At 34.1% G+C, this 26,322-nt stretch overlaps 1 protein-coding gene across 1 annotated transcript; it reads right to left on the reverse strand.

Annotated features, from left to right (window-relative positions):
• Positions 1-2,414: 2,414 nt before the first annotated feature.
• LOC139841963 (uncharacterized) lies at positions 2,415-5,141 on the reverse strand. Its single transcript, XM_071832147.1, has 3 exons — positions 4,897-5,141; positions 3,303-4,785; positions 2,415-3,128 (listed from the first exon to the last, which is right to left on the reverse strand). The coding sequence occupies exons 1-3, from the start codon at positions 5,139-5,141 to the stop codon at positions 2,415-2,417; spliced, it is 2,442 nt and encodes an 813-aa protein (XP_071688248.1).
• Positions 5,142-26,322: the final 21,181 nt, after the last annotated feature.

The following is a 26,322-nucleotide window of genomic DNA, read 5'->3' on the forward strand; positions in this document are numbered from 1 at the left end:
AACACCCACTCCTTAGTCCTGGAAGTCCAATAAACTCCTCTGGAAGACGCTAACGAAAAAGAAAATACATATTTAGTCAACCGTTTAACCAAATTGTTATTCTATAATGATGAAGCATAAAACATTGATATGTAAAAAGATAAAACAAGTAGTGTGCCACCATTTATCAGTTGATGAATGTTAAACTATAAAAAGATAAGAAGCGTACCAAAAAGTTACCAGACGGTGTTTTGATAATCACAACACGTTCAGGATGTAGATGTTGTTGATGCATTGGTTCATCTTCTGAGGTATCACTTTCGATTTCACTGTCTGAACTGTCATCAATGTAAATGATTTCAGGAATGGATTGGGAAGTGGATCCTCTTTCCCAGGTAGTAGAAACATCATCATCCTTCAGCTGAAAAGTTAACAAACAACCCTTTTCTACACCACGATGATCATAAATCACCAGCTCAAGATTTTTTGAATCAGTTGCATAAAAGACCATGCAATCACCAGACGCCACTTTAAGGTCTGTAATCAACTCAGACCATCCTTCCCACATGACAACTTCGCCTTCAACTGAGAGTACCACCACCCTTTTGTTGTACCATCTTTGAAAGTGAACAATAATTTGTTCTTTGGGTCCAGAGTCTCCAAAAGTAGTTGTTAACCATTCCTTTGGCAGTATCTACATCCAATCAAAAATAATGCTATTTTTGTTAAAGAAATATAAAACTAATTTGGTAAGATAATAATCATGTACACATACTAAATGTGTGTTACATATGCGAGATCGAAAAATTGACCATACCATTCCTGGTTCACTTGGATTGTTGACGAATTTCATGAATGAAGGGAAACGTCTGTATGGAGCATTTTCATACACTTTTGCCTGAATTCGAGTCAATACACTGAAAGATGTGAATGGATCAAAAAAATTCTTTTGAAACAGGTCAGGTGAGTAAATAGCCAAGTCGTAGTTTCTTTTGTCGATTCCGGTCATTAGTAGGATATTACCTTCTCCAATATCAAGATCATTCATGATCTTCAACCAGCCATCACCAAGTATCATACGGCTACGATCATTCATCGAAAATGTAACTTCAGATTTATATCCTAACAGGGTGTGGATGATAACAGAATGTCTTGGAAACATGGTATCATAATGGTCAACATACCAATCATGTGGTAAAGCCTGTAACAAAACATAATAACCTGATATGTCTTACAATAGTTTTGCTTTATAAAATATATAATTTTAAGATTAAAATAGAAATGAAAAAATACCAGTTCAAGCTTATCTGTTAATCGTATTATGTGGATGAACGATGGTGGACGATTGTAGGTAGCCATAAATGACAACGTCAGAGATTATTTCTGCTTCTGTAAAATCAACATATATGTACATATCAGTTCTGTAGGTATCAATAATAATTATGGTCAAATTAACACAACTAGATTTAGGTATAATAGTTTGATATTTAGGGCATTTTTTCTTTAACACAAAATATATTAGACTATTTCTGCAGCATCTATTCACCACTTATAAACCCTAATGTGTCTATTTTGCTAAATTATCTAAGACAAAATGTGCATGTATATAACCTAATTTTCGATTATTGTTTCCTAATCACACAACTCGATTCAAGTATAATAGTATGATTTTATGGTCATTACGTCTATAACAAAAATATTCGAGTAAAGAACAATTAGATAACTAAAAAAACCATCTGTACCTGTATTTGAGACGATCCTTCAGCCGTGATGACGAAATCGATTTCGTTCGTCAAATAATCGCCGTTCTATGATGTTGGAGTAGGGTGTTTCCGGTGGTTTGATAATGAAGTGGGATGGTTTAGGGTATACAAAGAAGTTGGATGGTTTTGTGATCGCGGTTTGTTCCCGGGCATAATATTGAAAAATGTACATATATATGTTTATATATATATATATATATATATATATATATATATATATATATATATATATATATATGTGTGTGTGTGTGTGTGTGTGTGTGTGTGTGTGTGTGTGTGTTTGTGTGTGTGTGTGTTTTTTAGAATTATTTGTATTTGTATTTGTATTGTATACATTGGTATTAGTAATTTAAAAGGTAATAACATAAAGTAGATTTTCATGGTAAAAAAAATTAACAAAAAAAAAAATTAACAAAAGACATAAAAGACATGTTGCATAAGTCATTAAAAAATATACTCATGGGTGTAAAAAAAAAGGTAATCAATCATATGTTTTAACAATTTTTATGTGTCTGCAACCTCGTCTCCTTCCTCATGGTCTTCTCTAAAGTAGATTGTTTTATTTCTAGCAACAACTTCATTCAAAGGTTGAACACCGACTGAAAATGGTGGTAACTCGTCAAATTGGTCGTACTCATCCTCATCAACAACGTTCTCGATACCAACAATCCGTCATTTTCCATACTGAACCACATGCCATCTAGGATCCTTTGGGTCTTCGATAAAGAATACTTGAGTAACTAGTTTTGCTAGAATGAATGGTTCTTCTTTATATCCATTGGTGGAAAGATTAACAGTTGTAAAACTATCTTCATCAACTTGAACACCGCGATCATTAGCAACCCACTTACACTTGAACAAGGGTATAGTGTACAAATCACCAAAATCTAATTCCCATATTTCTTGAATGAAACCATAATACGATTTTTTGGCGATCCTTGATCTTTCTTCACGATTGACCATGGTGAATTCTGTCGACGAGGCTATCACCGTGACACCGCTGTTTTGGGTTTTACTCTTCTTATCTTGAGCTTTAGTGTAAAAGGTATACCCATTTATGTCATATCCTTGATATTGGAACACATGTTTAGGGGCGAATCCCAAAGCTTCGACCGTTTTATCAATATTTGGAAGTGTCCTCCTAACTTTGTCTTTCAACCATTCCGAAAAAGTTTTTTTATGTTGATTTGCCAACCACTTTGCACTCTTTTTAGGGTATTGTTGTCTCAAGAACGACATGTGTTCTTGTATGAACGGATCAATAGATGTAGTGTGTTGTAAGACATTAAAATGTGCCTCTTGATAATCGAAAACATTTGAATAGCCCGTCTTGCGCCCAAGTGTCCCTTGACCTGATAGTCTTCCTTCATGACGACTTTGTGGAATCTAGACACTTTTAAACCCATCCATATAGTTTGTGCAGAATTCGATCACCTCTTCGGATGCATATCCTTCAACGATACTGCCTTCTGGTCGATTAAGGTTCCTTACATAACCTTTCAAGATACCCATATATCTTTCAAATGGATACATATACCGTAAGAAAACTGGACCACATACCTTTATTTCTCCTACAATATGAGATACCAAATGAACCATGACATCAAAGAAAGAAGGTGGAAAGTACATCTCGAGTTCGCAAAGAGTAAGTATGATATCTCTTTGATATTCATCCAGCACACCAGGATCAATCACCTTTGAATGAATCATGTTGAAAAATAAGCATAGTTTTGTAATTGTGTGTCGAATACGGTTGGGTAGAATTCCACGAATTGCTATAGGAATCATCTGGGTCATTAGTACATGACAATCATGTGACTTCATACCAAGTAGCTTCAAATCTTTCATCGAAACCAACTTCCTAATGTTAGTAGAATATCCTGATGGAACCTTAATACCATGTAAACATTGACAAAATTTAGTTTCCTCGACCTTCGACATAGTATAACAGGCCGGAGGAAGAAACTTGGTGGACCTTCCATCAATATCTTTAGGATGTAGCTCTGGTCTGATATTCATTAATTCCATGTCCCTTCTAACTTTAATTCCATCTTTTGTTTTTCCAGGAATGTTCAACAGTAACCCTATCAAACTTTCACAAACATTTTTTTCAATATGCATAACATCAATACAATGTCGGACTCGTAAATGCTTCCAGTAGGGTAATTTCCAAAAAATAGACTTTTTCTTCCAAATACCTTTGGGAGGACCAACCCCTTTCTTTCCCAACACAACATTTATATTAGCAACTTTGGAGAGTGTAGTTTCTCCATCCAATGGTGGTGGTAGTGTTCTATCCTCTATAGTACCATCAAATAAATCTGACTTTTTACGGTACGGGTGATTCTCGGCAAGCTCTCTCTGATGCCCCATAAATGCAGGTTTCTTACAATTTGTGAGCCTCATTGAGTGAGTATTTTCCTCACAAATAGGACATGCCTTTTTCCCCTTCGTACTATATCCAGACAAGTTACCATAAGCAGGAAAATTATTAATGGTGCAAAAAAGCATTGCCCATAGTTGGAAGTATTCTTTCTTGTATGCATCATAAACGTATATGCCGGTACTCCATAATTCCATCATTTCATCAACTAATGGTTGCAAATAAACATCAATATCGTTTCCAGGTTGCTTTGGGCCTTGAATCAAAAGAGACATCATTATGTATTTTCTTTTCATACATAGCCAAGGCGGTAGGTTATAAATGCATAGAAGAACAGGCCACGTGCTGTGACGGCTACTCAAATCTCCGAACGGATTAATTCCATCTGAACTGAGTCCGAACCTTATATTACGTATCTCATCCCTAAATTCTTCAAAATCTTTATCAAAATTTTTCCATTGAAGTGAATCGGCCACATTTCGCATTTTACCATCATTTTTACGATCTTCAGCATGCCAACGTAATAATTTTGCATCTTTCTCATTTGCAAATAGTCTCTTTAATCGTGGTATGATAGGCAAGTACCACAATAATTTTGCAGGAGGTCCATTTTCTGACACATCACTATCAGCATTATCAGTCAGTTTTCCACGTTTATACCTAGATATACCACATACCTTACATTGATGTAGGTCTTTGTCTTCATTCCTGTATCACATACAATCATTTGGACAAGCATGTATTCTCTGTATTTCCAATCCCATTGGGCACATTAATTTCTTTGCTTGGTAGGTTGAAACCGACAACTCATTACCTTCTGGTAGCATTTTGTTCAACAACTCTAACAAGCTAGTGAAACTTGTGTCGCTCCAACCATTGTTTGATTTTAAGTTAACCAGTTGTATCACGGCGGAAAGTTTTGTAAAATTCATACAACCGGTATATAAAGGTTTTTCAGCGTCAACAAATAGTTGTTGTAATCTGTCATGATACTTATCAGCAACATTATCCTCCATATCCAAATCGTCAAACATGTCATCAAAATTAACATTATTGTCACTATTGTATGAATCTTATTCATTATCGGTATCGTTATTCGAAACAGACGGGTTAAGGTCAGCTACTGACTCACCATGAGAAGACCAACATGTGTACCCTCTCATAAATCCGTGTGCAATTAGATGACTTTTGATATCGGTTGAATCAGCATACCACCGTGCATTTTTGCATTTCTTACAAGGACAACAAATTGCGTTGTTTCCTTTTTCTAGTTGATCAGTCTCGGCAACTATAATAAATTCATCTACACTATCCATAAACTCAGCGGTAGCTCAACCTATCTCGTACATCCAAGTATTCCGATCCATCTACAAGCGACATTGAAAAAAGTTAATACATTATTAATAATAAAGAATTTAAAAAGTTGGAAATAGGACTAGAACCCACGACCTTCTCTCTACCAAGCAACGTCCTAACCATCTAAGCAATTGTGTTAACCTGACAAATTTACATTTATTTTCTTTAAAAATATCACTTATGGTATACTGTAAAAAAAACCCAAATCAAAATCAATTGAGTTTTTATCGATCATAATCCCATTACCTCATTATCATTTCTCTTTTGTTATCGGTCTGTGTTCTAAAAAAACCGACAAGCAACCCAAATCACTTGAATCTGTAAACCCTAATTGTTCGATACCCTATTCGATTTCTGTTCTATTTTAGATTCAAACTCTGCACGATTCTACTGTGCTACCATGGCTTACACGAAGCATCGTATTACAAGAGATAAAGAGTGTCTTTCAAAGGTTAATTCCTACCAGTAATTATAATCAATAATTAATTATGTTTATTTGATAATCTAAATTTATTACTTTTTTTGTTCAGAAATAAACGTGAATATTATTGTCGCGCAATTAGTCTTTGAAATGGGTTTGGTTATGAGTTCGATCAATTTTCTTGTTATTGCATATTGTGTATGTGTGATATGTTTGCTGTGTTATTCATAACACAATAATAAGACAGGATTTGTTTGAAATGATATTAAGGTGTATAAGCCTGTGTTTGTTGTACTATAATCATAATTTGTATATGCATGTGCTTAGATGTATGTCTTTTCTATTGCATTTGATGTGTATCTTTTCTATTGCATTTTGTGTACAGATGCAAAAAAAAAATTAAAAAAAGAAGTGTAAACAAACTGAAAAAGAAGTCAGCTGTTGTTCAGTTGAACATTGAATTTGACGAGTTTGGCCAAGCCATTGGAAAAACCCAAGCTATTTTTTCGACCAACATTGGCGTTTTAACTAGGACCACTTGTGATTTCCTTGTAAAGGATTGGAAGCATGTATCTCCTGATCAGAAACAAACTTTATGGAGCAAAATAAAGGTATTTAAATCTAAGATTTTGATTAATTACTATTTATTTATATATGTTACAACATTCAACACTTACAGTAGATTAAATTATACAGGAACTTCATAATATTGAAGACGATTTTGCACGAAAAACAACACTCCAAAAATGCAACACAGCGTTTACGAGATTCAAGCGCAAGTTAAGAACGTATATGGATGAAGCAAGCTTCCTTATGTGGAAGTAAAAGATTACGATTTCATAACTCCAGAAAAATGGCAAAAATTTTGTGCAATCGAAGCTACGCCTGCTAGACGAGTAAGTGCTATTCAACCTGATTTGTATCAGGTTTGGAGGTACATTTTGATATTGTAACGCTTTGAAAAAGTCATTTAATCGCATTAAAACTGTGTAGGAACTAAGAGAAAAAGGCAAGAACAACGCTTTCAAAAAAGCAAAAGAAAAGTACGCTCGAGTTGGTCGTTCGGGATATCGTGGGAAAAAAGCAAAATGGGATACAGAAGCAAATGATCCTCATAAATGTACACCATACCACAATATCAAAGATCCTGCAGCGAGGTATTACGTGCTGGGCAGGATGAAGCCGGATGACAAAGGGAAGACGGCAGTAGAAACATTTGCGCCGCTTGTAGAGAAAATTGTAATATATTTATATTTGAATTTTTAGACTAACCAACTCATAATTTTTCTATAATTGATTACTTGTGTTTTTTTTTCCAGGTTAGGACAGATAAAGAAGGCGGGGATGCCTTGTTAACTCATGTGGGGAAGGAACACGGTGGTCGAAAAAGGGGTATAAGTAGCACAATAGGATACAGCAAAATCATAAAGAAACAGAAATCAGACGATAAAGGAACGAGGGTAACTGAATTAACTGATGTTATGTTTCTTACAATATTTAAATGCTTACTTACTACATTTTATATTTCATGTTTGCTAATCAGAAGTCTCAGGAAAACCAAAAGCATGATGATGAAGAGAATGTTGTTGATGAAGATAATGATGATGAAGAAGAGAATGATGATGAAGAAGAAGATGTAGATGATGAAGAGAAAGAAGATGATGAAGTGGATGTTGATGAGAATTCTGGTCATGAAGATGATGCTGATGATGTAGAGAAGTCTGATGATGAAGATGATGGTGATAATGAAGTGGAAGGTGCTAATGAGAAGTCTCAGGAAAAGGAAAAGCTTGATGATGAAGAGGATGAAGAGAATAATGATGATGATGAAGAAGATGTTGATGATGAAGAGAATGATGAAGATGAAAAGGATGTTGGTGAGAAGGCTGATAATGAAGATGAAGGTGATAATGAAGTGGAAGGTGCTGATGAATGGCCTCAGGAAAATGAAAAGAGTGATGATGGTGAGGATGTTGATGATGAAGATAATGATGATAATGATGAAGAAGATGTTGATGATGAAGAGAATGATGAAGATGAAAAAGATGTTGATGAGAGGGCTGATGATGAAGATGAAGTGGAAGGTGATGATGAATGGGAAGTTGATAATTTAGTGGAAGGTGCTGATGAAGGGGAAGGTGAAAGTGAAAAGGATGTTGATGAAGATGAGGATGTTGATGATGGAAAGGATGTTCAACATCATAAATTCACCAAAAAAATAGTGAAACAACCGAAACACATAAAGGTAACTGATTTAACTAAATGTTGTTTTTTCTAAACTTTTAAATTACTTACCACATTTAGTTATTCATGTTTGTTAATGAACAGGATGTTGAAAAAGAAAAGCCTGATGAAAATTTAAATGTTCATGACAACATCAAGGAAAAAAAAGATGCAGTGATTGAAGAAGATGCAGAGTATGTTTCATATGATAATGTCCAGATGGTGATGAACGAAGACGAAGAAGAAAATGTGGATAAAGAAGAAGATTTTGTGGTTCGAGAAATAAAAGATGGAGAGTCTAAAAAGGTTAATGAAGCAGAAAAAGTTGCATCATTTTCTGACGATGTTGATGAAGAAATGTTGATGGAAGAAGTTAATACAGAGCAAGATCCACTGATTAGACTTATTGATGTAGGGCTAACAAATTTCAGAATGAAACCCAGTCCTCCACCAAGAAGAAGGAAGTCTGAAAGAATCTTATTACAGAAGCTTTCAAAAAATGTTTTCGTCAAAGATGGCACAGGTATGAGTGAGAACAATCCAATAAAATTGTAATTTGTGATGAATATTATTGATGCTAACATAACTATGTTTGTTAATGTATATTTGTGACTCTACTTTATATTAGAGCTAATGAATATTTGTGATGCTGCTTTTGTATGAAGTTTTGATCTGCTAATATAACTATCTTTGTTTATGGTAATTTGCCAATGCAACTGTACTTAGGGTTATTATTAGGGTACCGATTGTACTTTGGGTAATGATTGCCACTGAAGGTGGTTATAAGGTCAACATTGCTTATCATATTGGTTATTGGGTATGATTTGACATGTATACTACCTCATGGGTTTTTTTTGTCTAAATTGGAGTGAGCGTTGAGTTGTTATTACTTCACCAAACGAAACGTAGGTTGGTTTCTGCATTAGGCATATATATATATTAGAATAGGTTTATATGTTTGGATTTCTTTTGGTTGCCATAGTGTGCAGCAGGTAAATAATCAGGTTATCCAGGTTTTGTTATCCAGGTTTTGAGTTGTTATTACTTTACCAAACATAGCGTTGAGTTGTTATCCCAGGTTTTGTTTAAGCTGACCCGGTTGGTTCTGCTACTACTATCAGGTTGTGTTTGCCTATTGTTACTATATAGTATAACTTTCGTTCATTGCATAATAAGGGTTTATATGTTATAGGTTATATATAGTGTGTTTATATGATGTTAATAAAGTTTAAATGTTGTTAATATAGTGTTGTATGATGTTTAGAATCGTGTTGTGTAATCTGGCGTGTTAAAACAGCTAGATGGTTGTGTGTCGTTTGTTTGTCCAGTTCTGCTCCAGGTCTGCACTACATGTCTACAATCGTGTTGGGTAATCGTGTGAATCATGGTGTGTTATATAGGCAAATTCTTGTGCTATAGATCCAATCAAACATGTGTTATATGAAATGTCCCGTTCTTATTGATTAAAAACGTTCCATATTAATTGATTTCGTTGCGAGGTTTTGACCTCTATATGAGACGTTTTTCAAAGACTGCATTCATTTTTAAAACAAACCATAACCTTTATTTCATAAATAAAGGTTTAAAAAGCTTTACGTAGATTATCAAATAACGATAATCTAAAATATCCTGTTTACACACGACCATTACATAATGGTTTACAATACAAATATGTTACATCGAAATCAGTTTCTTGAATGCAGTTTTTACACAATATCATACAAACATGGACTCCAAATCTTGTCCTTATTTTAGTATGCAACAGCGGAAGCTCTTAGTATTCACCTGAGAATAAACATGCTTTAAACGTCAACAAAAATGTTGGTGAGTTATAGGTTTAACCTATATATATCAAATCGTAACAATAGACCACAAGATTTCATATTTCAATACACATCCCATACATAGAGATAAAAATCATTCATATGGTGAACACCTGGTAACCGACATTAACAAGATACATATATAAGAATATCCCCATCATTCAAGGACACCCTTCGGATATGATATAAATTTCGAAGTACTAAAGCATCCGGTACTTTGGATGGGGTTTGTTAGGCCCAATAGATCTATCTTTAGGATTCGCATCAATTAGGGTGTCTGTTCCCTAATTCTTAGATTACCAGACTTAATAATAAGGGACATATTCGATTTCGATAATTCAACCATAGAATGTAGTTTCACGTACTTGTGTCTATTTTGTAAATCATTTATAAAACCTGCATGTATTCTCATCCCAAAAATATTAGATTTTAAAAGTGGGACTATAACTCACATTCACAGATTTTTACTTCGTCGGGAAGTAAGACTTGGCCACTGGTTGATTCACGAACCTATAACAATATATACATATATATCAAAGTATGTTCAAAATATATTTACAACACTTTTAATATATTTTGATGTTTTAAGTTTATTAAGTCAGCTGTCCTCGTTAGTAACCTACAACTAGTTGTCCACAGTTAGATGTACAGAAATAAATCGATAAATATTATCTTGAATCAATCCACGACCCAGTGTATACGTATCTCAGTATTGATCACAACTCAAACTATATATATTTTGGAATCAACCTCAACCCTGTATAGCTAACTCCAACATTCACATATAGAGTGTCTATGGTTGTTCTGAAATATATATAGATGTGTCGATATGATAGGTCGAAACATTGTATACGTGTCTATGGTATATCAAGATTACATAATATATAATACAAGTTGATTAAGTTATGGTTGGAATAGATTTGTTACCAATTTTCACGTAGCTAAAATGAGAAAAATTATCTAATCTTGTTTTACCCATAACTTCTTCATTTTAAATCCGTTTTGAGTGAATCAAATTGCTATGGTTTCATATTGAACTCTATTTTATGAATCTAAACAGAAAAAGTATAGGTTTATAGTCGGAAAAATAAGTTACAAGTCGTTTTTTTAAAGGTAGTCATTTCAGTCGAAAGAACGACGTCTAGATGACCATTTTAGAAAACATACTTCCACTTTGAGTTTAACCATAATTTTTGGATATAGTTTCATGTTCATAATAAAAATCATTTTCTCAGAATAACAACTTTTAAATCAAAGTTTATCATAGTTTTTAATTAACTAACCCAAAACAGCCTGCGGTGTTACTACGACGGCGTAAATCTACGGTGTTTTTCGTGTTTCCAGGTTTTAAATCATTAAGTGAGCATATCATATAGATATAGAACGTGTGTTTAGTTGATTTTAAAATTCAAGTTAGAAGGATTAACTTTTATTTGCGAACAAGTTTAGAATTAACTAAACTATGTTCTAGTGATTACAAGTTTAAACCTTCGAATAAGATAGCTTTATATGTATGAATTGAATGATGTTATGAACATCATTACTACCTCAAGTTCCTTGGATAAACCTACTGGAAATGAGAAAAATAGGTCTAGCTTCAAAGGATCCTTGGATGGCTTGAAAGTTCTTGAAGCAGAATCATGACACGAAAACAATTTCAAGTAAGATTTCCACTCGAAATAAGATTGTTATAGTTATAGAAATTGAATTAAAGTTTAAATATGATTATTACCTTGTATTAGAAATATAACCTACTGTAAGTAACAAAGGTTTCTTGATCTTGGATGATTACTTGGAATGGATTTAGAAAACTTGGAAGTAAACTTGCAATCTTGGAAGTATTCTTGATTTTATGAAACTAGAACTTTTGGAATTTATGAAGAACACTTAGAACTTTAAGATAGAACTTAAGAGAGATCAATTAGATGAAGAAAATTGAAGAATGAAAGTGTTTGTAGGTGTTTTTGGTAGTTAGTGTATGGATTAGATATAAAGGATATGTAATTTTGTTTTCATGTAAATAAGTCATGAATGATTACTCATATTTTTGTAATTTTATGAGATATTTAATGCTAGTTGCCAAATGATGGTTCCCACATGTGTTAGGTGACTCACATGGGCTGCTAAGAGCTGATCATTGGAGTGTATATACCAATAGTACATACATCTAAAAGCTGTGTATTGTACGAGTACGAATACGGGTGCATACGAGTAGAATTGTTGATGAAACTGAACGAGGATGTAATTTTAAGCATTTTTATTAAGTAGAAGTATTTTTATAAGTGTCTTGAAGTCTTTCAAAAGTGTATGAATACATATTAAAACACTACATGTATATATATTTTAACTGAGTCGTGAAGTCATCGTTAGTCGTTACATGTAAATGTTGTTTTGAAACCTTTAGGTTAACGATCTTGTTGAATGTAGTTAACCCATTGTTTATTATAACAAATGAGATGTTAAATTGTTATATTATCATGATATTATGATATATAATATATCTTAGTATGATGTATATACAGTTAAATGTCGTTACAACGATAGTCGTTACATATATGTCTCGTTTCGAAATCATTAAGTTAGTAGTCTTATTTTTAGATATGTATTTCATTGTTAATACACTTAATAATATATTTACTTATCATTTAACATAATTAACCAAGTGTATCAATATCTTAATATGATTCATATGTACCTAGTAAGACGTTGTTATAACGATAATCGTTATATATATCGTTTTCGAGTTTCTTAAATTAATAGTCTCATTTTTATGTATATAACTTATTGTTAAAATACCTAATTAGATACATACTTATAATAAAATCATGTTAACTATATATATGTCATCGTATAGTTTTTACAAGTTTTAACGTTCGTGAATCACCGGTCAACTTGGGTGGTCAATTGTCTATATGAAACCTATTTCAATTAATCAAGTCTTAACAATTTTGATTGCTTAACATGTTGGAAACACTTAATCATGTAAATAACAATTTCATTTAATATATATATAAACATGGAAAAGTTCGGGTCACTACAGTACCTACCCGTTAAATAAATTTCGTCCCGAAATTTTAAGCAGTTGGAGGTGTTGACGTATCTTCTGGAAATAAATGCGGGTATTTCTTCTTCATCTGATCTTCTCATTCCCAGGTGAACTCGAGTCATCTATGAGCATTCCATCGAACCTTAACAATTGGTATCTTGTTTTGCTTATGTCTTTTAACCTCACGATCCATTATTTCGACGGGTTCTTCGATAAATTGAAGTTTTTCGTTGATTTGGATTTCATCTAACGGAATAGTGAGATGTTCTTTAGCAAAACATTTCTTCAAATTCGAGACGTGGAAAGTGTTATGTACAGCCGCGAGTTGTTGAGGTAACTCAAGTCGGTAAGCTACTGGTCCGACACGATCAATAATCTTGAATGGTCCAATATACCTTGGATTTAATTTCCCTCGTTTACCAAATCGAACAACGCCTTTAGAAGGTGCAACTTTAAGCATGACCATCTCTCCAATTTCAAATTCTATATCTTTTCTTATATTGTCAGCGTAGCTCTTTTGTCGACTTTGGGCGGTTTTCAACCGTTGTTGAATTTGGATGATCTTCTCGGTAGTTTCTTGTATTATCTCCGGACCCGTAATCTGTCTATCCCCACTTCACTCCAACAAATTGGAGACCTGCACTTTCTACCATAAAGTGCTTCAAACGGTGCCATCTCAATGCTTGAATGGTAGCTGTTGTTGTAGGAAAATTCTGCTAACGGTAGATGTCGATCCCAACTGTTTCCGAAATCAATAACACATGCTCGTAGCATGTCTTCAAGCATTTGTATCATCCTTTCACTCTGTCCATCAGTTTGTAGATGATAGGAAGTACTCATGTCTAGACGAGTTCCTAATGCTTGCTGTAATGTCTGCCAGAATCTTGAAATAAATCTGTCATCCCTATCAGAGATAATAGAGATGGGTATTTCATGTCTGGAGACGACTTCCTTCAAATACAGTCGTGCTAACTTCTTCATCTTGTCATCTTCTCTTATTGGCAGGATGTGTGCTGATTTGGTGAGACGATCAACTATTACCCAAATAGTATCAAAACCACTTGCAGTCCTTGGCAATTTAGTGATGAAATCCATGGTAATGTTTTCCCATTTCCATTCTGGGATTTCAGGTTGTTGAAGTAGACCTGATGGTTTCTGATGTTTCGCTTTGACCTTAGAACACGTCAAACATTCTCCTACGTATTTAACAACATCGGTTTTCATACCCGGCCACCAAAAATATTTCTTGAGATCCTTGTACATCTTCCCCGTTCCAGGATGTATTGAGTATCTGGTTTTATGAGCTTCTCTAAGTACCATTTCTCTCATATCTCCAAATTTTGGTACCTAAATTCTTTTAGCCCTATACCGGGTTCTATCTTCCCGAATATGGAGATGCTTCTCCGATCCTTTGGGTATTTCATCCTTTAAATTTCCTTCTTTTATAACTTCTTGTTGCGCCTCCTTTATTTGAGTAGTAAGGTAATTGTGAATCATTATATTCATAGCTTTTACTCGAATGGGTTCTCTATCCTTTCTGCTCAAGGCGTCGGCTACCACATTTGCCTTCCCCGGGTGGTAACGAATCTCAAAGTCGTAATCATTCAACAATTCAATCCACCTACGCTGCCTCATATTCAGTTGTTTCTGATTAAATATGTGTTGAAGACTTTTGTGGTCGGTATATATAATACTTTTGACCCCATATAAGTAGTGCCTCCAAGTCTTTAATGCAAAAACAACCGCGCCTAATTCCAAATCATGCGCCGTATAATTTTTCTCATTAATCTTCAATTGTCTAGACGCATAAGAAATCACCTTCGTTTCGTTGCATTAATACACAACCGAGACCTTGCTTTGATGCGTCACAATAAATCACAAAATCATCATTCCCTTCAGGCAATGACAATATAGGTGCCGTAGTTAGCTTTTTCTTTAATAACTGAAACGCTTTCTCTTGTTCATCCTTCCATTCAAATTTCTTCCCTTTATGCGTTAATGCAGTCAAGGGTTTTGCTATTCTGGAAAAGTCTTGGATGAACCTTCTGTAGTAACCAGCTAGTCCTAAAAACTGGCGTATGTGTTTCGGAGTTTTCGGGGTTTCCCAGTTTTCAACAGTTTCTATCTTTGCCGGATCCACCTTAATACCTTTTTTGTTCATTATGTGACCGAGGAATTGAACTTCTTCCAACCAAAATGCACACTTTAAAAATTTAGCGTACAATTTTTCCTTCCTCAATACTTCTAACACCTTTCTCAAATGTTCACCGTGTTCTTGGTCATTCTTTGAGTAAATAAGTATGTCATCAATGAAAACAATGACAAACTTGTCAAGGTATGGTCCACACACTCGGTTCATAAGGTCCATGAACACAGCTGGTGCATTAGTTAAACCAAACGACATGACCATAAACTCGTAATGACCGTAATTTGTTCTGAAAGCAGTCTTTGGAATATCATCTTCTTTCACCCGCATTTGATGATACCCGGAACGTAAGTCAATCTTTGAATAAACAGACGAGCCTTGTAGTTGATCAAATAAGTCGTCGATTCTCGGTAGTGGGTAGCGGTTCTTGATGGTAAGTTTATTCAACTCTCGGTAGTCGATACACAACCTGAATGTACCATCTTTCTTCTTGACAAACAAAACAGGAGCTCCCCACGGTGATGTGCTTGGTCGAATGAAACCACGCTCTAAAAGTTCTTGTAATTGGCTTTGCAATTCTTTCATCTCGCTGGGTGCGAGTCTGTAAGGAGCACGAGCTATTGGTGCAGCTCCTGGTACAAGATCTATTTTAAATTCAATGGATCGATGTGGGGGTAATCCCGGTAATTCTTTCGGAAATACATCGGGAAATTCTTTTGCGACGGGAACATCATTGATGCTCTTTTCTTCAGTTTGTAGTTTCTCGACGTGTGCTAGAACAGCATAGCAACCTTTTCTTATTAGTTTTTGTGCCTTCAAATTACTAATAAGATGTAGCTTCGTGTTGCCCTTTTCTCCGTACACCATTAAGGGTTTTCCTTTTTCTCGTATAATGCGAATTGCATTTTTGTAACAAACGATCTCTGCTTTCACTTCTTTCAACCAGTCCATACCGATTATCACATCAAAACTCCCTAACTCTACTGGTATCAAGTCAATCTTAAATGTTTCGCTAACCAGTTTAATTTCTCGATTCCGACATATATTATCTGCTGAAATTAATTTACCATTTGCTAATTCGAGTAAAAATTTACTATCCAACGACGTCAATGGACAACTTAATTTAGCGAAAAAATCTCTACCTATATAGCTTCTATCCGCACCCGAATCAAATAAAACGTAAGCAGATTTATTGTCAATAAGAAAAGTACCCGTAACAAGCTCTGGGTCTTCCTGTGCCTCTGCCGCATTAATATTGAAAACTCTTCCGCGGCCTTGTCCATTCGTGTTCTCCTGGTTCGGGCAATTTCTAATAATGTTTCCCGATTTTCCACATTTATAACAAACTACATTGGCATAACTTGCTCTGACACTACTTGCTCCGCCATTACTCGTTCCGACACCATTTGTTCCTTTCGTTCTGTTAACCCCTAGTCCGTAGACCTCACACTTCACCGTGCTATGACCATTTCTTTTACACTTGTTGCAAAATTTGGTGCAGAACCCCGAGTGATACTTTTCACACCTTTGGCATAGCTGCTTCTGATTGTTGTTGTTGTTGCGATTGTTATTGTTGTTGGGACGATTGTTGTAGTTGTTGTTGTTGTTGTTGTTGTTGTTGTTGTTGTTGTTGTTGTTGTTGTTGTTGTTGTTGTTGTTGTTGTTGTTGTTGTTGTTGTTGTTGTTGGGCCGTTTGTTGTAGTTGCGATTGATGTTGCGATTGTTGGGATAATTGTTGCGATTATTATTGTAATTGCTGTTGTTGTTGTATTGGTGATTCTTATCACCGTTTTCCTCCCACTTTCTTTTGACTTGCTTCACATTGGCCTCTTCAGCCGTCTGTTCTTTAATTCTTTCCTCAATCTGGTTCACTAGTTTGTGAGCCATTCTACATGCATGTTGTATGGAGGCGGGCTCGTGTGAACTTATATCTTCTTGGATTCTTTCCGGTAATCCTTTCACAAACGCGTCGATCTTCTCTTCCTCATCTTCGAACGCTCCCGGACACAATAGGCACAATTCTGTGAATCGTCTTTCGTACGTGGTAATATCAAATCCTTGGGTTCGTAACCCTCTCAGTTCTGTCTTGAGCTTATTGACCTCGGTTCTGGGACGGTACTTCTCGTTCATCAAGTGCTTGAATGCTGACCAAGGTAGTGCGTAAGCATCATCTTGTCCCACTTGCTCTAGATAGGTATTCCACCATGTTAACGCAGAGCCTGTGAAGGTATGCGTAGCGTACTTCACTTTGTCCTCTTCAGTACACTTACTTATGGCAAACACCGATTCAACCTTCTCGGTCCACCGTTTTAATCCGATCGGTCCTTCGGTTCCATCAAATTCCAAAGGTTTGCAGGCAGTGAATTCTTTGTAGGTGCATCCTACACGATTTCCTGTACTGCTAGATCCAAGGTTATTGTCGGTATGTAGCGCAGCCTGTACTGCGGCTATGTTTGAAGCTAGAAAAGTACGGAATTCCTCTTCATTCATATTCACGTGTGTCGAGTAGTCGGTGCCATTTCCTTCAAAAGAGTCAAATGGAACAAGTTAATCATACAGAATATTAAGAGTAGTTAATAGTATTTCGTAGCATAATATGAACTCATTTATAAAATATTTTTCTTCATATTAGCATTTTATAAGTTTAAATTCGGGTAGTACCTACCCGTTAAGTTCATACTTAGTAGCTAATATACAATTCAACTACTACAATTCTATATGAAAAACTGATTATAATAATATTTCGCGTTCAAACTTTTATACAATATTTTACAAACTTACAATACCGCTTATTTTACATAAAGCATGAAATATAGCACACAATAACTTTGATACAAGATAGTTGTGAAGATAATTCTAGCTAGTACACAAGTCGTTCAGCAAAGGCAATAAAGACACGTAATTCATACGTCCAGAAACATGTCATGCATTCTGGTTTTACTAGGACTACTTCCCATCCTTGGTCTTGTGGAACATAACCGTTATGGCCGTTGATAAGACAGCGTGTTGTAACGTCGTCAAAGGGACGAGGGTTACGTAATGACCAACAGTCTCGTAATAACCTAAAAACCTCATTTCTTACCCCAATTTCCGACTCCGTCACTTGTGGGAACGTTTTGTTTAATAGCTGTAGCCCGATGTTCTTTTTCTCATTTGGTGAGAAGCGAACATTACTAACCCGTAAGCATAGCATGCTTCTTTATGTTGCATGTTAGCCGCTTTTTCTAAATCATGAAGTCCTATATTCGGATACATTGAGTCAAAATAATTTCTTAACCCGTTGCATAAAATAGCATTTGGGTTCCCCGCAATATATGCGTCAAAGTAAACACATCGTAACTTATGGGTTTCCCAATGTGATATCCCCCATCTTTCAAACGAAAGTCTCTTATAAACCAAGACATTCTTGGAACGTTCTTCGAATGTCTTACAAACTGATCTCGCCTTAAATAGTTGGGCCGAGGAATTCTGACCGACTCTAGACAAGATTTCATCAATCATGTCTCCGGATAGGTCTCTTAAAATATTGGGTTGTCTATCCATTTTGTGTTTTTAAACTGTAAAATAGACAAGAGTTAGATTCATAAAAAAAATACTTATTAATACAAGCAATTTTTACATATATCATAAAGCATAAGCACACTATACTACATATATTACACCGCACGAATACAACTATCTTATTCCGACTCGCTCGTTTCTTCTTCTTCGGTTTTGGTTCGTTTTGCCAAGTTTCTAGGGATATATGATGTTCCCCTAATACTAGCTGTCGTTTTATACAACGGTTTAGAAAAACCTGGTGGTTTAGAGGTTCCCGGGTCATTGTTACAACTTAAGGACTTCGGGGGTTGACGATACATATAAAGTTCATCGGGGTTGGAATTAGATTTCTCTATTTTTATGCCCTTTCCTTTATTATTTTCTTTTTCTTTTTTTAAATTCAGTTGGGGTAATTTCTATAACATCATCGGAATTCTCGTCGGAATCCGATTCATCGGAGAATTGGTAATCCTCCCAATATTTTGCTTCCTTGGTGGAAACACCATTGACCATAATTAACCTTGGTCGGTTGGTTGAGGATTTTCTTTTACTTAACCGTTTTATTATTTCCCCCACCGGTTCTATTTCCTCCTCCGGTTCCTCCTATTCCGGTTCTGATTCTTCTTCCGGTTCTGATTCTTCTTCCGGTTCCTCTTCGAGAACTTGTGAATCAGTCCAATATATATTCGACTCTTCGTTATTATTAGGTGAGTCAATGGGATTTGCTCTAGAGGTAGACATCTATCACACAATATCAAACATGTTAAGAGATTAATATATCACATAATATATACATGTTAATAATATATAGTTTCCAACAAAAATGTTAAGCAATCATTTTTAAAGAAAACACGGTCGAAGTCCAGACTCACTAATGCATCCTAACAAACTCGATAAAACACACTAATGCAAATTTTCTGGTTCTCTAAGACCAACGCTCGGATACCAACTGAAATGTCCCGTTCTTATTGATTAAAAACGTTCCATATTAATTGATTTCGTTGCGAGGTTTTGACCTCTATATGAGACATTTTTCAAAGACTGCATTCATTTTTAAAACAAACCATAACCTTTATTTCATAAATAAAGGTTTAAAAAGCTTTACGTAGATTATCAAATAATGATAATCTAAAATATCCTGTTTACACACGACCATTACATAATGGTTTACAATACAAATATGTTACATCGAAATCAGTTTCTTGAATGCAGTTTTTACACAATATCATACAAACATGGACTCCAAATCTTGTCCTTATTTTAGTATGCAACAGCGGAAGCTCTTAGTATTCACCTGAGAATAAACATGCTTTAAACGTCAACAAAAATGTTGGTGAGTTATAGGTTTAATCTATATATATCAAATCGTAACAATAGACCACAAGATTTCATATTTCAATACACATCACATACATAGAGATAAAAATTATTCATATGGTGAACACCTGGTAACCGACATTAACAAGATGCATATATAAGAATATCCCCATCATTCCGGGACACCCTTCGGATATGATATAAATTTTGAAGTACTAAAGCATCCGGTACTTTGGATGGGGTTTGTTAGGCCCAATAGATCTATCTTTAGGATTCGTGTCAATTAGGGTGTCTGTTCCCTATTTCTTAGATTACCAGACTTAATAAAAAGGGGCATATTCGATTTCGATAATTCAACCATAGAATGTAGTTTCACGTACTTGTGTCTATTTTGTAAATCATTTATAAAACCTGCATGTATTCTCATCCCAAAAATATTAGATTTTAAAAGTGGGACTATAACTCACTTTCACAGATTTTTATTTGTCGGGAAGTAAGACTTGGCCACTGGTTGATTCACGAACCTATAACAATATATACATATATATCAAAGTATGTTCAAAATATATTTACAACACTTTTAATATATTTTGATGTTTTAAGTTTATTAAGTCAGCTGTCCTCGTTAGTAACCTACAACTAGTTATCCACAGTTAGATGTACAGAAATAAATCGATAAATATTATCTTGAATCAATCCACGACCCAGTGTATACGTATCTCAGTATTGATCACAACTCAAACTATATATATTTTGGAATCAACCTCAACCCTGTATAGCTAACTCCAACATTCACATATAGAGTGTCTATGGTTGTTCCGAAATATATATAGATGTGTCGACATGATAGGTCGAAACATTGTATACGTGTCTATGGTATATCAAGATTACATAATATACAGTACAAGTTGATTAAGTTATGGTTGGAATAGATTTGTTACCAATTTTCACGTAGCTAAAATGAGAAAAATTATCCAATCTTGTTTTACCCATAACTTCTTCATTTTAAATCCTTTTTGAGTGAATCAAATTGCTATGGTTTCATATTGAACTCTATTTTATGAATCTAAGCAGATAAAGTATAGGTTTATAGTCGGAAAAATAAGTTACAAGTCGTTTTTGTAAAGGTAGTCATTTCAGTCGAAAGAACGACGTCTAGATGACCATTTTAGAAAACATACTTCCACTTTGAGTTTAACCATAATTTTTGGATATAGTTTCATGTTCATAATAAAAATCATTTTCTCAGAATAACAACTTTTAAATCAAAGTTTATCATAGTTTTTAATTAACTAACCCAAAACAGCCCGCGGTGTTACTACGACGGCGTAAATCCGATTTTACGGTGTTTTTCGTGTTTCCAGGTTTTAAATCATTAAGTGAGCATATCATATAGATATAGAACGTGTGTTTAGTTGATTTTAAAAGTCAAGTTAGAAGGATTAACTTTTATTTGCGAACAAGTTTAGAATTAACTAAACTATATTCTAGTGATTACAAGTTTAAACCTTCGAATAAGATAGCTTTATATGTATGAATCGAATGATGTTATGATCATCATTACTACCTCAAGTACCTTGGATAAACCTACTGGAAATGAGAAAAATAGATCTAGCTTCAAAGGATCCTTGGATGGCTTGAAAGTTCTTGAAGCAGAATCATGACACGAAAACAATTTCAAGTAAGATTTCCACTAGAAATAAGATTGTTATAGTTATAGAAATTGAATTAAAGTTTGAATATGATTATTACCTTGTATTAGAAAGATAACCTATTGTAAGTAACAAAGGTTTCTTGATCTTGGATGATTACTTGGAATGGATTTAGAAAACTTGGAAGTAAACTTGGAATCTTGGAAGTATTCTTGATTTTATGAAACTAGAACTTTTGGAATTTATGAAGAACACTTAGAACTTGAAGATAGAACTTGAGAGAGATCAATTAGATGAAGAAAATTGAAGAATGAAAGTGTTTGTAGGTGTTTTTAGTCGTTGGTGTATGGATTCGATATAAAGGATATGTAATTTTGTTTTCATGTAAATAAGTCATGAATGATTACTCATATTTTTGTAATTTTATGAGATATTTCATGCTAGTTGCCAAATGATGGTTCCCAAATGTGTTAGGTGACTCACATGGGCTACTAAGAGCTGATCATTGGAGTGTATATATCAATAGTACATACATCTAAAAGTTGTGTATTGTACGAGTACGAATACGGGTGCATACGAGTAGAATTGTTGATGAAACTGAACGAGGATGTAATTGTAAGCATTTTTGTAAAGTAGAAGTATTTTGATAAGTGTCTTGAAGTCTTTCAAAAGTGTATGAATACATATTAAAACACTACATGTATATACATTTTAACTGAGTCGTTAAGTCATCGTTAGTCGTTACATGTAAATGTTGTTTTGAAACCTTTAGGTTAACGATCTTGTTGAATGTTGTTAACCCATTGTTTATTATAACAAATGAGATGTTAAATTGTTATATTATCATGATATTATGATATATAATATATCTTAGTATGATGTATATACAGTTAAATGTCGTTACAACGATAATCGTTACATATATGTCTCGTTTCGAAATCATTAAGTTAGTAGTCTTATTTTTACATATGTATTTCATTGTTAATACACTTAATAATATATTTACTTATCATTTAACATAATTAACCAAGTGTATCAATATCTTAATATGATTCATATGTACATAGTAAGACGTTCTTATAACGATAATCGTTATATATATCGTTTTCGAGTTTCTTAAATTAATAGTCTCATTTTTATGTATATAACTCATTGTTAAAATACCTAATGAGATACATACTTATAATAAAATCATGTTAACTATATATATAACCATATATATGTCATCGTATAGTTTTTACAAGTTTTAACGTTCGTGAATCACCGGTCAACTTGGGTGGTCAATTGTCTATATGAAACCTATTTCAATTAATCAAGTCTTAACAATTTTGATTGCTTAACATGTTGGAAACACTTAATCATGTAAATAAAAATTTCATTTAATATATATATAAACATGGAAAAGTTCGGGTAACTACATTATAAACCTGATTTATACGCATGCTTCAAACATGTGTGAATCATGTGATATATTTATACAAACTTTTAGAACAAACGCCCAAGTGTATAAAGAAAAAGAAATATTCAATTACCTCTGATGATGTTGAAGTCTGCATTATCTTTGAATCCTGCGACGAAGCTAAACAAGCAAACAAGAGCAAACCGAAAAAAAAACAAACAAACGTGTGTTTTTATATTTATGAAAAGATTTTTTATATTTTATATTATTTATAACTTCAATATAAATCTTATTTATTTAAGGTATATAAAATTTTGTAATATTATAATTATATTATATATACTTATCAAAATCCATTCCTAGTTATCAAATTATTTCCGAACTCTTCCGTAACTAACTAACTTCCTATTAATTAGACGTGTTTGTTTATTAACCCCGTTCAATATGGAACCCTAAATAACCCGTTACATTGTTTGTTTAATTAGACATGTTCGTTAGTTTCGGTAGACTAACATTATCAGAACTTTAAGGGTTAGGTTGATTAAATGGAGATCGTTAACATATATATCCCGTTAACTTATTTAGACGTGTCACAGTTAAAGGCGTTACTTACAAACTAATTAGACGTGTGTTTTGAAACTTATTAGACGTGTTAAGCATTTAGACGTGTTCCCGGCAAATCTAATTAGACGTGTTGCCAATTAGACGTGTTGTTGTTTCATATAGAATTGTTTCTGATAGACATAATTAGACGTGTTGTTAATTAGACGTGTTAGTTGGAATACTTTTTAGACGTGTTGTCAATTAGAGGTGTTCCCGGTAAAAGTAATTAGACGTGGTTACCAATTAGAGGTGTTAAACTTATTTAGACGTGTTGAATACATCTAATTAGACATGTTGCGAATCTTAATTAGACGTGTTCCGTGTTTTTTTGTGTAAAAATCTTAATTAGACGTGTTCCGTTTGATAAAATAGACGTGTTATATAGTGAACACGTCTAAATGGAGGGCTCTAAATGAGCCGAAATGTAGTAGTGATTCCGGGTAATCCGTAGCTCGGATTTCGATGATCCGAACATGAATTTTCATCCAATCATCAATCCTAAGCCAATAGTACACCCTAAGAACTCCAAAAATGATCACAAAGTCGGACCCCAACTGATCAAACAAGTTTTCACATTTTAATTTCATCAAAACCCTAAATCTGGCATAACTTTTGATCCGAAATTCAAAACAACATGAATCCAAAGCCTAAAATTATTGTCTTGATGAGAGGAACTCATCTATACACTTTATTTAAACAAAAACATCTGTTACGTTTACTGATTTTAAACAAATATCTGCTGTCCGCTTTTTGATCAACCGAAAACATAGTAAATCGAGTATTTCTACGCATCAAATCATCAATACAACAATACACAAGTACTATATCATCATCATACATATAAAAAACAGTAAAAATAAATAAAAGTGAAAAAGCTAGGGTTAGGGTTTATACCCTAATTACGAATCAAGAAGATGAAGCTTGTAGATCGTGAAAAGGAGAATCCGTTTGTGTATCTAGCCTTGTAAATTGATATACAATTGATTTTTTGATGGTGTTGGACGAATTTGGTGATGGAGATATGCTAGGGTTCGGCCAAAAAGAAAAGAGGGAGAGGAGAGAAAAAAAACTAGGTTTTAGGGAAAATTAGAAGTGTAAATTAAAAATGAAATGAAAAATGAGAAAGGGTGGGGGTGTTGGCCTATGTCAGGCCGAAAATGGGTGGAGTGGGCTCCCATTTAGCCCAAATTTGTTCAGTGTTCAAAAACTTGAGGCCCAAAAGCTCGAACGAAGCCCGATTCTTAAAAATGTCGTTACGCGATTAAATCTTCGGAGGAAACACGCACACGCGAAAAATAAAATATAGAAATACTTTATAAACTCATACGATATAAAAATATCATAAATAAAATAAATTGGATTCAAAAATCTCAAAAGTCTAATCGTTGGTTTGAAAACCGAAATGATTTGCCGAATAGAAATCCACGACACGCAGAAACATATAATTTTAAATACGAATACATATATTTATATAACACATAATAAGGAATATATTATTACTAAAATAATAATATAAGTCATAGAAATGATGTGGCCCGAATATCAATTAACGGACGTTAAATACCAACGGAAAAGATAACGGAAAAAGTAGGGTCGTGACATTTTCAGTCTGAGCATTAGAAGAATTTGGAATGAAGGGTGCTCTAACAGGAAAAAAACCAGGTAGATTTTTATTATTAGTTTGATAAGGTGTATTATAATTATTACGGTAGTTTGGGTTCCCTTGATATTGATTCACGTAAGAAACATTCTCAACTTGCTCCATGGTAAGACTAGCAACACAATCTTTAGTAGCATGAGGACCTTGGAATTTTTCACAACCTACCTTAATCATATGCATTTCTTTGATATGCTTTTCAATTTTCCTTCCTAGATTACCCAACTGCACATTCATAGCCTTAACGATATCTTCAGAATCATAACTAATAGATTTTACCGAATGAGAAATATCTAAGTCTTGATGCCATTCGTGGGAATGAGCAACTAACTTATTAATCAATGTTTCAGCTTCTTCGGCAGTTTTACTCATGATGTTTCCTCCAGCAGATGAATCAATCTCTCTTCTTGTAGCAATATCACAGCCTTTATAGAAAGTAGTTACCTTTTTAAACTTATCCAAACCATGTTGTGGACAACCTCTAAGCATTTCACCAAATCGTACCCAAGTAAAATAAAGAGACTCGTTAGTTTTCTGATGAAAATTAGCAATTTCAGTTTGAAGGGTGACAGTTTTTGATGCGGGAAAGAATCGAGTGAGAAATTTTTCAACCATCGTATCCCAACTAGTAATATCTCCTTCACGTAACGAGTTTAACTATTCCCTAGCTTCATCTTTTAGTGACCATGGAAAGAGGTGAAGATAGATGACATTACTTTCCACATTATTAATGTTAAACATATTACAAATATCTTTAAAATTCTGAATGTGAGCATTAGCATCTTCCTTTTCAGTACCCCTAAATTGGTTATCCTTAAGTAAATGAAATATAGGACCTTTAATATCAAAATTTTCTTTTATAACAGGCTGAGTAATAGCGTGACCTAATCCTTCCCGACCCGCTTTCATTAACGCTTCCATTGAATCAGTAGTCATTTCAATTTCTGAACCAAAACGAGATCCCAAATTAGAATAATTACTAGACGGTGGACTAGATAATGAATCATCATTAGA

The sequence above is a fragment of the Rutidosis leptorrhynchoides genome, chromosome 4 (genome assembly GCF_046630445.1).
Source record: "Rutidosis leptorrhynchoides isolate AG116_Rl617_1_P2 chromosome 4, CSIRO_AGI_Rlap_v1, whole genome shotgun sequence".
NCBI lineage: Eukaryota > Viridiplantae > Streptophyta > Magnoliopsida > Asterales > Asteraceae > Rutidosis > Rutidosis leptorrhynchoides.